This window comes from Rhinopithecus roxellana, chromosome 1, assembly GCF_007565055.1.
Source record: "Rhinopithecus roxellana isolate Shanxi Qingling chromosome 1, ASM756505v1, whole genome shotgun sequence".
NCBI lineage: Eukaryota > Metazoa > Chordata > Mammalia > Primates > Cercopithecidae > Rhinopithecus > Rhinopithecus roxellana.
Window position 1 is genome coordinate 114460868 of NC_044549.1, and position 12785 is coordinate 114473652.

At 33.8% G+C, this 12785-nt stretch overlaps 1 protein-coding gene across 5 annotated transcripts in view; it reads right to left on the minus strand.

Moving 5' to 3' along the window:
* U2SURP (U2 snRNP associated SURP domain containing) overlaps positions 1-12785 on the minus strand; it is a 58275-nt gene that overhangs the window by 12627 nt on the left and 32863 nt on the right. For all 5 annotated transcript variants that reach the window (XM_030929314.1, XM_010381301.2, XM_030929306.1 and 2 more), the window contains 7 exons: positions 12594-12673; positions 10937-11024; positions 9804-9926; positions 8570-8726; positions 7707-7802; positions 6971-7037; positions 2675-2834 (listed from right to left, as the gene is read on the minus strand). In XM_030929314.1, the coding sequence (XP_030785174.1) occupies positions 2675-2834; positions 6971-7037; positions 7707-7802; positions 8570-8726; positions 9804-9926; positions 10937-11024; positions 12594-12673 (771 nt within the window). The remainder of the gene's footprint in view (positions 1-2674; positions 2835-6970; positions 7038-7706; positions 7803-8569; positions 8727-9803; positions 9927-10936; positions 11025-12593; positions 12674-12785) is intronic.

Sequence of the window (12785 nt, forward strand, 5' to 3'; positions counted from 1 at the left end):
TTTTGTGTTTTTACAAAGCATGTTTTATAACACGAATCATTTGGTTTTTATTTACTCCATGCTAAAAAATGTTCAGCTATAGGTATCTTTATTAGGACACATGTGGAGATGCAAAATTATAGTATATATACTATAGAATATAATAGAACTAATTAGAGAAACTAATTTAGAACTTAATTCTTTATTTAATGGTTCTCCAATAAAAGGGTCAGTACTCACTGGATTCTAAATCTCAAAATGGATATCCAAATTTAGGGGCAGAGAAGAGAGCTACTTGTGAAAAGCCCTGGGATAAAGCTCATGAGCCCTGAGTTCTAGTCCAAGTTTGCCACTTGTTGTGGAACTTTATTGCATATGACTAAATCTCTCAGGGGAAATACAGGAGAAGGATTAGATAATTCTAAGATGAAGCCAAGATACACATTTTAAAATCAGGACTTAGTTCATAGTCCAAATCCTGGAAAGACAACTAAGTTGTGAGAGGCAGTACCTATGAAAGCAGGAGAAATAATCACTGAATACATAAAGGAGAGGCTAGATTACAAAAGACCACATGTAGTATGGAAATATATGCATATAAGGTGTATGTGTGCAATGTGCATGCATGTGTATCGCATATACACATATACAAGGTGGAAAGAATAAGGTTTGTAAAAACCACCTAAGTTAACAAAAAAGCTAAATTAATAGTTTCCTCTCTTTAAGTTAATAAGGAAATAGAACATTCTAAACAGTTGGGGCATTTATATAAGGGAATAGCTTCTATTATCAAGAAAATGTATTTTTATTTAACTCGAGTCTGTTTCTACTCCAACAGTTTCATCAGGTCAGAGAAAGGCAGAGCTTCTCATAAGGTGAGAGGCGTAAAAGAGGGGCATATGTAGGTTGAAAAGGTGTACAGGTGAGTGTGTTCACTGACACACATCTTATCCCTCTAAAAATCATATTTAAAATGTATATGAATACATCCCAGGAAAAAATAAATCAACTAATCAACTCTGAAAATCCTTCATCTCTACTTATAAATGACACCACGCTGACTCTACGTAAGGTTAAAACAAAATGCTGTCTCTGTCTACTTTTCAGTTTGGTGATGTCTGACAAAGAGGTGGGCAAGAACTTGTATCAGCCCAACAGTGGTTATGTGGAGAAGTGGCAATGAGGTAACCAATGTGATAGGTATCATAAGTTAGTAAGGGCGACAGTGCTAATGTACAGTAGGCATTCAAAAATACTGTTCAATGAATGTATACAGTATGAAAATTCACTCTCATACATTCTTTAGAGGTTTGAGACTGATTGCTAAACTCCTGCTAGCATTTACTGGGAATATTTCATCCCCTTGAGGGCATTACAAAGCCCTTCTCTCTCTGACATGTCTGAATAGCCTTGGACAAAACAAAAGGCATTTAAAAAGGAGAGGGCGAGACCAGCCTGGGCAACATAGTGAGACCTAACCTCTATGCAAAAAAAAAAAAAAAAAAAAAATTAGTTGGGCTTGGTGGTGTACATCTGTAGTCCCAGCTACTCCGGAGGCTATCTCTTGAGCCTGGTAGCTTGACATTGCAGTAAGCTATGGTCACACCACTGCACTCCAGCCTGGTCAACGGAGAGAAATCCTGTCTCAAAAAAAAGGGGGGGGCGGGGGGGGCGGGGAAGGGAGGGAAATGTCCGCCTGAGATAGTCTGGGCTCTTCTATACATTTCCTCATTTTTTAGTATTAAGACCCACTCAAGGCCGGGCGCGGTGGCTCAAGCCTGTAATCCCAGCACTTTGGGAGGCCGAGACGGGCGGATCACGAGGTCAGGAGATCGAGACCATCCTGGCTAACACGGTGAAACCCCGTCTCTACTAAAAAATACAAAAAACTAGCTGGGCGAGGTGGCGGGCACCTGTAGTCCCAGCTACTTGGGAGGCTGAAGCAGGAGAATGGCGTGAACCCGGGAGGCGGAGCTTGCAGTGAGCTGGGATCCGGCCACTGCACTCCAGCCTGGGCGACAGAGCGAGACTCCGTCTCAAAAAAACAAAACAAAACAAAACAAAACAAAAAAGACCCACTCAATGTCTACTCTCCTCCATACTACAGGTACAGACATTAAAAATGAGCCTAATAAAATGTAAACATAACTAGAACATGCCAGAAAATATTTTACTTTTTCCTAGTTACATACTATGAACACTCAAAATGAAATGGATTTCTCATAGTACCTGACATATAATGTATTACATGTATATATATACACATATAATCTATATATTAGAATCCATTTCTTCAGAGGATCTCCTATGTGCCATGTATTAGAGATACAATGATGAAGAGAAAACAGACATGGTCTTTTCCCTTCATGGAAAGTACAGCCTAATGAGGAAGAAAGACATTAAATAAGCAAGTAAGCAAACGAACAAAATACACATTCACATACATAACTCACAATACATACAAAATCACACAGAAGTAAATAGGAAGAAGCAAGCAAGTCCAAAAGGGTAAGAAAAGGCTACTGTCAGTGAAGAGATGGTTGAAGAGGCCTGAAGAAAAGTCACCTGGTATGAAGAGTTCTAAGCAGAGAGAGGGAACAATATGCACTAAGATATAATGCAATGAGGCAGCTTAATTTGGTGGAGAAAGTGAAAAACCAATAAAGTGTAATTTAAGTTTCACTGCAACACCAACCTCAATTTCACGAAGTTTGGCTCGTTTTTCCTCACTCATTTCAGAGTACTTAGAGAACTTGGACTCAGTCATTTCTTCTTTGATTGGATTAGAGTACAAATGATGTTCTTCAGATTTGGAACTTTGAGTATCTTCTTCATCTTCACTTTCTTCTTCTTGACTTTAGAAATAAGCAGAATACATTATATCTCAAGGCAGCAAGAGTGTACTATATTTTATAGTCCACCTATTTTATTTTTCATTGTCTTAGAGCTTAAAAATGCAACCAAAACATAATAGGACAATTCATACCTCAAGCATTTTTTGCACAATATTTGATCAATATTTTATAGACAATTTTATAAAACACTTCTTTCCTCCACAGAAAATGTGTGAGCTTCAACATAAGCATACTTTAATAAATTGTGCTTATGTTATCTGTGTGCCTTCCATTTGCAACAAACTTTCCTTGCAGCAGTTAAATGAAACGAATAATCTAGTTTCTGCATACTTCACAGTTCAGAGTGATTTCAAGAAGCTTCATGTTTTCCATTCCCGAGTTACTTCACTCATATTGTGAGTAACAATATTCAAATATTGTATGTTCTCATTTATAAGTGAAAGTTAAGCTACAAGGATGCAAAGGCCTAAGAATAATACAATGGACTTCTGGGACATGGAAGGATGGGAGGGGGGTGAGGGATAAAAGACTATAGTATATATTGGGTACAGTGTACATTGCTCAGGTGACAGGTGCACTAAAATCTCAGTAATCACCACTAAATAATATATCCATGTAACCCAAAACCACTTGTACCCCAAAAACTATCAAAATGAAAATAAAAATTTAAAAAGCTATATGTGAGACTTTAGTAACTTCAGCAGAGCCTATAATCAATCTAGAAAATATATGAGCTTGAGTCACAGTTACTATGAAATAATCAATACAGCTGGTAAAGACCTTACCTGATTAGCACATAACCTTAATAACAAAGCAATGTATGCATTTATATATTAGCAAATATCAGTATTCACATTTTAGTTGATTCTGAAAGTTGCACTGGTTCTGGGTCAGACAGGAAGAAAATAAAAACCTGAGAGACTATCATGAGTAAGTCACTTAGAATACAAAGAAGAAAAATTCTCCTGTCCTTCCAGAAGCAGTCTAGTGGAAACACAAACAGGCAACTATATGTAAAGCTGGTCATCAATGCTAGTACAGGATTAAGAAAACGTTCTTGAAGCACAAAGAATGAATGGTTTTTTAAAAAATATATTTTACATTCTGGGACTGGGTTGTGTGTGTGTATGTATTATTGGCAAATAAATCTGGGCAAAACAAGATACCCATGTACAAACAAACTCAGAATGTTTATGTATATACAAACAAAATTCCTACAAACAATGTTGACTGTGATAACAACATTACTGGCATAACCTAGAACAAACGCTGTTTTGCCTTTAATACTTGAACCTCACAAGCCCTTCTATGTTAGTATTCGGGTACTAAGGACATTCTACAATAAGCAGAGAGATTCCTTTTAATACACATGTAGAATTATTCCTAACAATGTAAAAACAGTTATAATTAAATTCTTTCCAAATAAAATTTAATTGAAGTCTTACGTAATAAGACCTTCCTTGTATGACAGAAAAATTTACGCCAGGCAGATAAAAAGAAAGGCTGTCAATTCAGAATCAGAAAAGATATGATACTGAGAAAATTCTGATACTAGTTTTTAAATATCTCAACCAAAGGTCCTTTCTAGACATTACTAAAATATTTTACTAACTTCATCTTCGGAACCACACAAATCATTAATATCACCATATGGGTACAACTAAATACAATATTAGTTAAGGAAGAAAAAAGTCCAAACCAACAGTTTAAAAATATTCTTTTTGGAAAAAAAGTTTTACTTAATATTTCTCATTGATTTGTCAGTAATTTCCTAAATATAGTTTTTAGTTAATTTTTTTTAAACACAAGAATTTCCTGTTTTATGGTACATAAAATTTTACAAGTGTTTCAGATGCTTTTAGATTGTTGAAGTGTATGTCTGTTTACGTAAACAGGGATGTTTACTGAAGAATTATTCTAGAAGAGTCAATAAGGACATGACTTTGTTAAATTGAGTCACAGTTACTATAAAATACAATACAGCAGATATTGATTACTTAACCAATTCTAGCCTGTAAAATTTTTTCTAATTCTTTTGCAATTTCAAATATTCTTTGGTAAACATCCTTGTATGCTTACCCAAATGTTTGTTTTCAATCATAGATGAACACAGAACAGGTAAATAGATTAAAATGGAATAATACCAATGACACTGAATGAAAAACGTGTCACAGAATAGTATGTACAGTAGTATTACATCATTTACGTTCAAAGAGCTATGCATGTTTTTATATACACAGAAAGGGTCTAGATGGTTGAACATTAACATTTAACCATATTACTTAAGACTTTTTAAATGAGCTCTATTCATGATTTAAAATATGTAAATATTTTAAATTGCTATTACAATTTTTTCAAGGCTTAAGCAGTTTTTCTAAACTGGTTTTGGCCTTAGCTTTTAGTCACAATTCGAGGTTCAAATCATATCATAGCTTCTTCCTCTTGTTCTTTAAAAAGACATGCAAATTCAAGATTCTAAACCCATACAGTATTCGATACAAATGAAATTGGTTTTTGTAACTTTTCTCCAAAACGTGCTTTAAAAATCACATTTCTGCCACAAATCACTATATTGCCACAAAATACAATAATTACTAGTTACAAAATCAGCCTTAAGTAAAAAGGCATTTAGGATTCAGCCACTAGAGAGTAGTAGTGAGGCATGAGAAAATTTCAAGGATCAGAAGCTGCGCAAAAGCTTTTTTTCCTTGCTTTGTACTTTCAGTTATGTTTACATTATCATGATTTACCGAGAATTCCTACGAAAAATGAAAAATCTAAAATTATACTTCTGGTGATCCAGGCTTCCATCATTGTATGATTATTTCAACATCAATGCTAAAATGTACTCATATTCCAAACATTAACACAAATATCAGTTTTATGCCAAAAAAAAAAAAAAAACTAATACCTTTAGAAATAAAACTAATGAAACAATACTTTTTTCAGTTCAATGGCTTTTCTATCCTTCCTTCCCCTACACCTACAGTATAATTTTTCCTCACACCTACAGTATAATTCAATAAAAAATAAATTAAATTATTAATTTAATAAAATTAAATAATTATTTTATGAGTACATATACTACTTTTAAAGCAGTGATTTTAAAATGATGTTACTAATCATAGGATCATGAACATAAAAAGGGTTCAGCAAACCACTGTTTTAAAGCAAACTGAACTAAACTGTTCTCAATTCGTGTATTCCTAAACAGCCTCAGATAGCTATTTCCATTAGCAAGCCACATCTATATTTTGTAAATATTTTGTCATCATCACTGCTGACTTGTTCTAATCACACCAACATTTCTGGAAAAACATCACTGTAGACAAGTATTCACCATCCTATCAAACTGTGTTTCTATAGCCTGCTGACTGATCACATTTTCCCATCAATCCAAATACCCATTTATTAAATCCACACAAATGCCCATATTGTGCTAGGACACACAGGGGCTTTCTCTTTGTTCCCACTTCCATCTGAGAACAATAGAAGAATGCAAAATTTTAAAAGACAGTAACCTGTGCTTTGTGTTTGTGATAACCATCTCTTCTACTCATTAAAAAAAAAAAAAAAAAATCAACTCCCTTTGCAATGATTTTGAAAAGTGTCAAGCACTTCCTAAAAACTACCAATATAAACTTGCAGGAGAATCTAAGAGCAGAGTTGTCAAATACAGAAACAATTTTGGGGTAATTACCAAACAGCAAAATCAAAATTATTTCTCTATATTTCAAAAGAAAAGATTTTTTTTCCTTTGTATTTATTCTTAGTTCTTCTGAAAGGTTTATATTTAAATAACACAATGGCCATAATGCAATATTTTTCTTAGCAATGTACAATCCAAAAGAAAGGAGTATAACCTTTCCTACTCACATTTTAAAAACCACTTTTTGTGGAGTCCAAAACAATATTTGATGGCAAAGGTTTGAAACAAATGCAGTTGACCAATTAGTAACTACAAAGTGAGAATGTAACCCAGTGTAAAAAACTCACAAGCAAAATGAAATCAGATCCATCAAGACCAGAAAGCAAAAGTGAAGTTTTCCACTTCACTATTATTTCAACTATATCTCTTAATGAAAAAGGGAATGTATATGAACAAGAAACAGTAAATTTAGAACTTAGATTCTTACTTTTGATTTTCTTCTTCTTCTGATTCTTCATGCTGGTCAAATAATTCCCATTTAGAAGTTGTAACAGCTGAACAGAAGGAAAACGAGGATGTAATTCCATGAGGTAAACTAGCATTTTTGCAGCAGCACAGTGGAAGCTCAAGCTTTAGAACTGAAAAGTTTATATTACAGAAGTTTCCTTTATCTAAATAGCTATTTATATGCCAAATTTCTTTCCTCACACCTACAGTATAATTCAAATTCATGAAGTGATGAATAATGTCATCCATGTTTCTGTGTTGAATATTAAGATTTCATTAGAACCTACAAATAGTAACAATTACAGATTATTAGCACTAGGATACAGGTCTAAGTAAGTGAGAGACAGGTCTAAATGGCATCTAATCAGTCTAGCATTATGGTAGGGTCAAATCAAAAAGTTTCTCTGAAACTGACCTCTATGTAGATTTCTACGTAGGTACAGCTTCCTATCTACATTTACTACTAAAATGCCTTAACCTGAAAGGTTTTCAGTGATATCTCATTACTCTCAAAGCCTCCAAACTGAAGGACCTAAGAAAATTGTAACAGCAACACCAACCACAATAAAAGTGTACATTAGACATAAAATACGATAACAATGAGTATTAAGGTTAAAATGTGTTATAAAACATAAAAGGAAAACATACATACAAGCACACCAATAAATAACTTATTAAGTACTTAATGTAAAAATACTTATTTTACTTTTACTCACCCTGTGCTTCCAATTCAGATTCATCCACAGCTTCCCATTTTGATGGGGCAACTTTAAATATAGGCTCATTCTTCTTTGAGTCTTCAGTTGCATCCACTATTAGAGAAAGATAAGCCATTAACCCTGACGACTAGGGGATGATGCGAAGTATTACGTTCATGGGTGTTCACCATATTATTAAAAAGCAAAGTAAAATAAGGACACGGATGGACAAACAGTAATCCTGAGAACAAGGACTATGACTAAATCAATCCTCTGCATCTGAGGGCAAAATTTTTAACAGTATATATTTATCAATTCAGAAAATACAGGTTAGTAATATATTAAGCAAGTGAAGAAGTTGAGAAGTAAAACAAATCTTTAATACCTTTACCTAATCTCTACAAAACTGCATACATTATTCAATATTTAAACATATAATTCAAATGTACCAAAGAGCTGTGTACAGTTCCTATTTTCGAAATGGTTCTAGGCAGCTAGGAAAACTGAAGTTGTAGGTTAGAAAGACTAATAATACAGAACTGATAAAACCAGGTACCCAGGATTATGCATAATTGAACACAAGATTTTGCCTATAATTTCCTGATAATTAAGACAAAAAGAGAAACTTGCTAATGTTATAGAAAGCTGATTGTCCCAGCAAAGAAATGTGACCAGAAAAAATGCTTCTTCTTGATCTTTTATATACATAGCATACAAATAAATGTATTACTGGGTATTTGAATTTTTAAAAAATCAGAAATAGTTAACTTGACACCTTCATGAGAAACTATAACCTTCTGCCATATCAGCATGTATGGAAATTAGAGTTTTGGTCACCAAACTTATTAGCTAGATTTAATCAGTTTGAAATTTGAACTTACAAGGCACTCCATCAAGATCATCATCAAGACTTTTTATAGGGACTCCATCAAGATCATCAATGGGAGTAGCATCAATAGGAATTCCATCTACATCTTCCAGAGGTGCACCATCAAGCTCTTCCTCAATGGGGGCACCATCAAGGTCATCTGGAACATCCTATGGAAATGTGTACTATTATAACATTTTCCTTTGCTTGCTGAAGTCACACTGCTTGTTAAGATTAATTTGTAATCCAGTACAAGCCAACATACCAGGATACCCACAATCCAAGGTACATTGTAAGAACATAGTAAGAATATATATTCTATCATCCAGTTTGCTAAAGAAGCAGTCAGTTGGGCATTTATCTAATATTTACCAAGTGTTCACTGGTGCCGGGTACCATGTAAGGCAATGATGAGCAAAAACAAATTTGGTCCCCCTGTTACAGAGCCTAGTAAAGGCTTTTGTTGTTGTTTTGGGGGGGTGGGGGAACCAGGAAATCAGATCATCACAACAATATATACTTAACTGTAACTATGGTAACTGCTACAGCAAAAAGGCATATCATACTATTAGCATAATAAGTTTCACTTAAAGAGGTCAGAGAAGGCTCTCTAAGGTTATATCTGAGCTGAGATCTGAAGGATCTCAGGTAAAGATAAATCCCAGAAAGAGGGAAGGACATGTATACAGGCCAATGGTAGGTGAAAACACACATTTAGGAAACTGAAACAAGGACCATGTGGGTTGCAACAGTAAGGTCAATTAGGAAGACCCTGCAGGAGTGAAAGTGAAAACATAGTAGCTTGACTAGTAAGGCAGAATTAAACATTAAGGGTTCAGTAATTATTTAGGAGGTAAAGAAAAACAACAGAACGGTGGTGTATATCTGCTATCATGTGATGCATCTTTTCATGCACATATTTTACTTATATAGCTATCTTTAACAAAATAAAGTCATGCTACATATATACTGCTCTATTACTTGCTTTTTTTCTACTGTTAATATCATAAGTCTTAGGTCATTAAATAAAAAACCACTCATCAATTTTCACGTAAGGACACAGAGAGAGAATCCCTGCTATATGTAATTTTGACTCCTGGGTTCCAGCAATAAAAATCCACTATTTAGTGGTAAGCAACAGATATTTTTCAGAAAGAAATATACCTCGCATATGTAACGTAGCATAATTCCAAGAAACCTCCACCCCAGAAACGAACTTTAAAAACAACCAAATACAGAGTGCCTACCTCTGTTTCCTTTTCTTCAATAATATTTACAAGTCCTAAGAAAATATTTTGTAGTTTGATCAAAAATGGTTCTGGATAAATTGCCCAATCTTCCCATGCTCTGAAGCAAGTCATCACCCGTTGCTAAATAAATAGGAAACAGATAACAAATTTTTATTTTGGGCTATATGTCTCAAATTTCAGTTCATGAGAATGACCATCAAGATTTGCTAAATTTGCCTTTAAACTGACATTTTTTAAGAAAATTACTATATATTACCATTTTTTTAAAAAAAATCAATGTCACCTTCTAATTAAAAGAAAAAAAAAAAACCCTAAAAATAAATATAATGAAAAATAAACAGTAATTATTTGCTCTTTACCACCTAAGGTCAGCTCCCATACCATTAGTACTACACATGAGCCACATTCAGGAAAGACTTACATAGAAACTTATGAAAACTTAAAACCAAAGTAGCCAAGTTTTGACCTGAATCCCCTTATGGTCCAGTAAAGTAATTCCTAATTCTGGTTAACACTTTACTCTGTATCTTCCCTAAACTTTTTTTAAAATTCTAACTTATGGTCAAAATTTAAGGTCAAAAACTTTAAAAATGGGAGTTGTCTGAATGCCCTAAATGGTGGGGTCACTGGGCATCTTCCCAAACTAAAAATTTTTCTTAAAAAAGTCATCTTCCCATGAAAGCATATTTACTTAGTCAATTATAAATAAAGTACTCCACCTGGCTTTTCTTAATACTGGACTACAGCTTAAGAGGTTATAAAAAAATTGGTAACAGAGTAGACTTTCTAAATATGATTAAAATGTATGTCTTTAATCCAGCCAAATAGTATATACCATTACAAAACAAGTGATTCTTCTGGCTGTTTTATGAAAAAAGACTAACATTTATAATATTTAAACAATACTTAAAACTAAAAACTAAAATTAAATTACTGTCAAAATAGTATCTTTTAAATTTTTGATTTTGATAAAAACAAAAATGACAGAATTTTAAAAGAGTAACTTCTGCAACATCTAAGTTTTAATTTTATGTCTCATACTTGTCTTATGTACTTTTCTAGCCCTTCAAGGCCCTCTCCCCCGACCCATTTAAAACACTAGGGCAAAAATAGTAAAACAATAAACGTACCTTAAAGTTTTCAGATTGTAAATGGCCTTGAATTGTACGATAGGTGGCATTGAGGTCTGAAAATATCTGACATAACTTTGTTTCAAAACTGAAATTCAAACAATATATTCTTTAAAATAAAATCTGTTTAAAATTCCTTTCCCCTTCAGCATGCCAGCCAACGAAAACCCCTCCTGAACTTAAAATACCTATGAATTAATCAAGAAATTATTAAAAATAAAAAACTAGGTGTTTAAACTCTAAAACCGTAACTGAATTGCTTTAACTCTTATTACTCTGAATTTTTCTCCTACAAACTCCCCAACAGTCCCTATTATCTCCCTTTATAAGCAAGAAACGTTACATCTAGGATATGTTGAACCATCTCATCCAATTTCTTTATTTTATAAAACAGAAAACTTAGAAAAGTGACTCATCCAAGGCAAAAAAACTAATAGCAGACATAAGAGTAGGACTCAGATCTCTAAATTTCTTTTCAGAGCAACTTCCTAGGGAAAAGCTTCCCTTTGCCTAATTCAAAAAATAAACACAGAAAGAGAGCTCTGGGGAACTGAGAAAAGGTTACACTTTTTTTTTTTTTTTTTTTTTTTTGAGACGGAGTTTGGCTCTTGTCACCCAGGCTAGAGTGCAATGGCGCAATCTCAGCTCACTGCAACCTCCGCCTCCCAGGTTCAAGCAATTCTCCTACCTCAGCTTCCCGAGTAGCTGGGATTACAGGGCTACACCACCACACCTGGCCAATCTTTGTATTTTTACTAGAGAGGGGGTTTCACCACGTTCGTCAGGGTGGTCTCGAACTTCTGACCTTAGGTAATCAGCCCTTCTCAGCCTCCCAAAGTGCTGAGATTACAGGTGTGAGCCACTGTGCCCGGCTAAGTTATATATTAATTATAATACAGCAACATAACTTCCTTTTGCCTTAGGAAACATTAGCAATTAACTAAAATCAATATGCTGAGGATCAGAAGAGAATGCAGATTCTATAGTTAATAGTATGTCTTTGGTTTCTTATGTCTGCCAGTATATACACTGTTTCTATTTATTATATGAATAGCTAGATATGCAATAAAAATAAAGTTCTCTTTAACACCACCTATTTGTTCTACTGTCAATAACTAAGAAAGTGATATGATATAAAATCTTTCCAAAATATTGGTAATTTAGCTTAAGTTTAAGCCAATTTTTAAAAAAAAATTCTACAAACCATGAAGAAATTCAAATTAGTCTTCCCTCAGTATCTATGGGGGGACTAGTTCCAAGACCCTCCATGGATACCAAAATCCACAGTTGCTCAAGTTCTTGATTGAAAATGACATAATATTCACCTGTAACCTATCCACATCTTCCCATGTGTTAAATCATCTCTAGGTTACTTACAATACCTAATACAATGTAAATGCTGTGCAGAGTTTTCATTACTGTATTGTTTAGAAAATGACAAGGAAAAACGTCTGTACGTGTTCAGTACAGATACAATTTTTCTTCTCAAATATTTTCAATTTGTGGTTGGTTGAATTCACGGATAACAAACCCACAGACATGGAGGGCTGACTGTATTTCTTATTCTTGGAGGATGTTAACAAAACAATCCTCTTTTCTGAACTCCTTACCCTTAAACACTTTATTTCAGGAATATCAGTTATATCATTATACTTACAATTTTCTATAATATGAAGCATTAGCAACTTTGGCTGAAGAGTTGTACAAAACATCAGAAACCAAATATAATCTGGCAATCTATAATACCAAAAGATAACACAAAATAGGTTAATATAAGGCTAATGTTTAGCTATAATTTAATAATGGCTACTAATTAGAAGAGTTATATGAAACTATCACCACAACCATG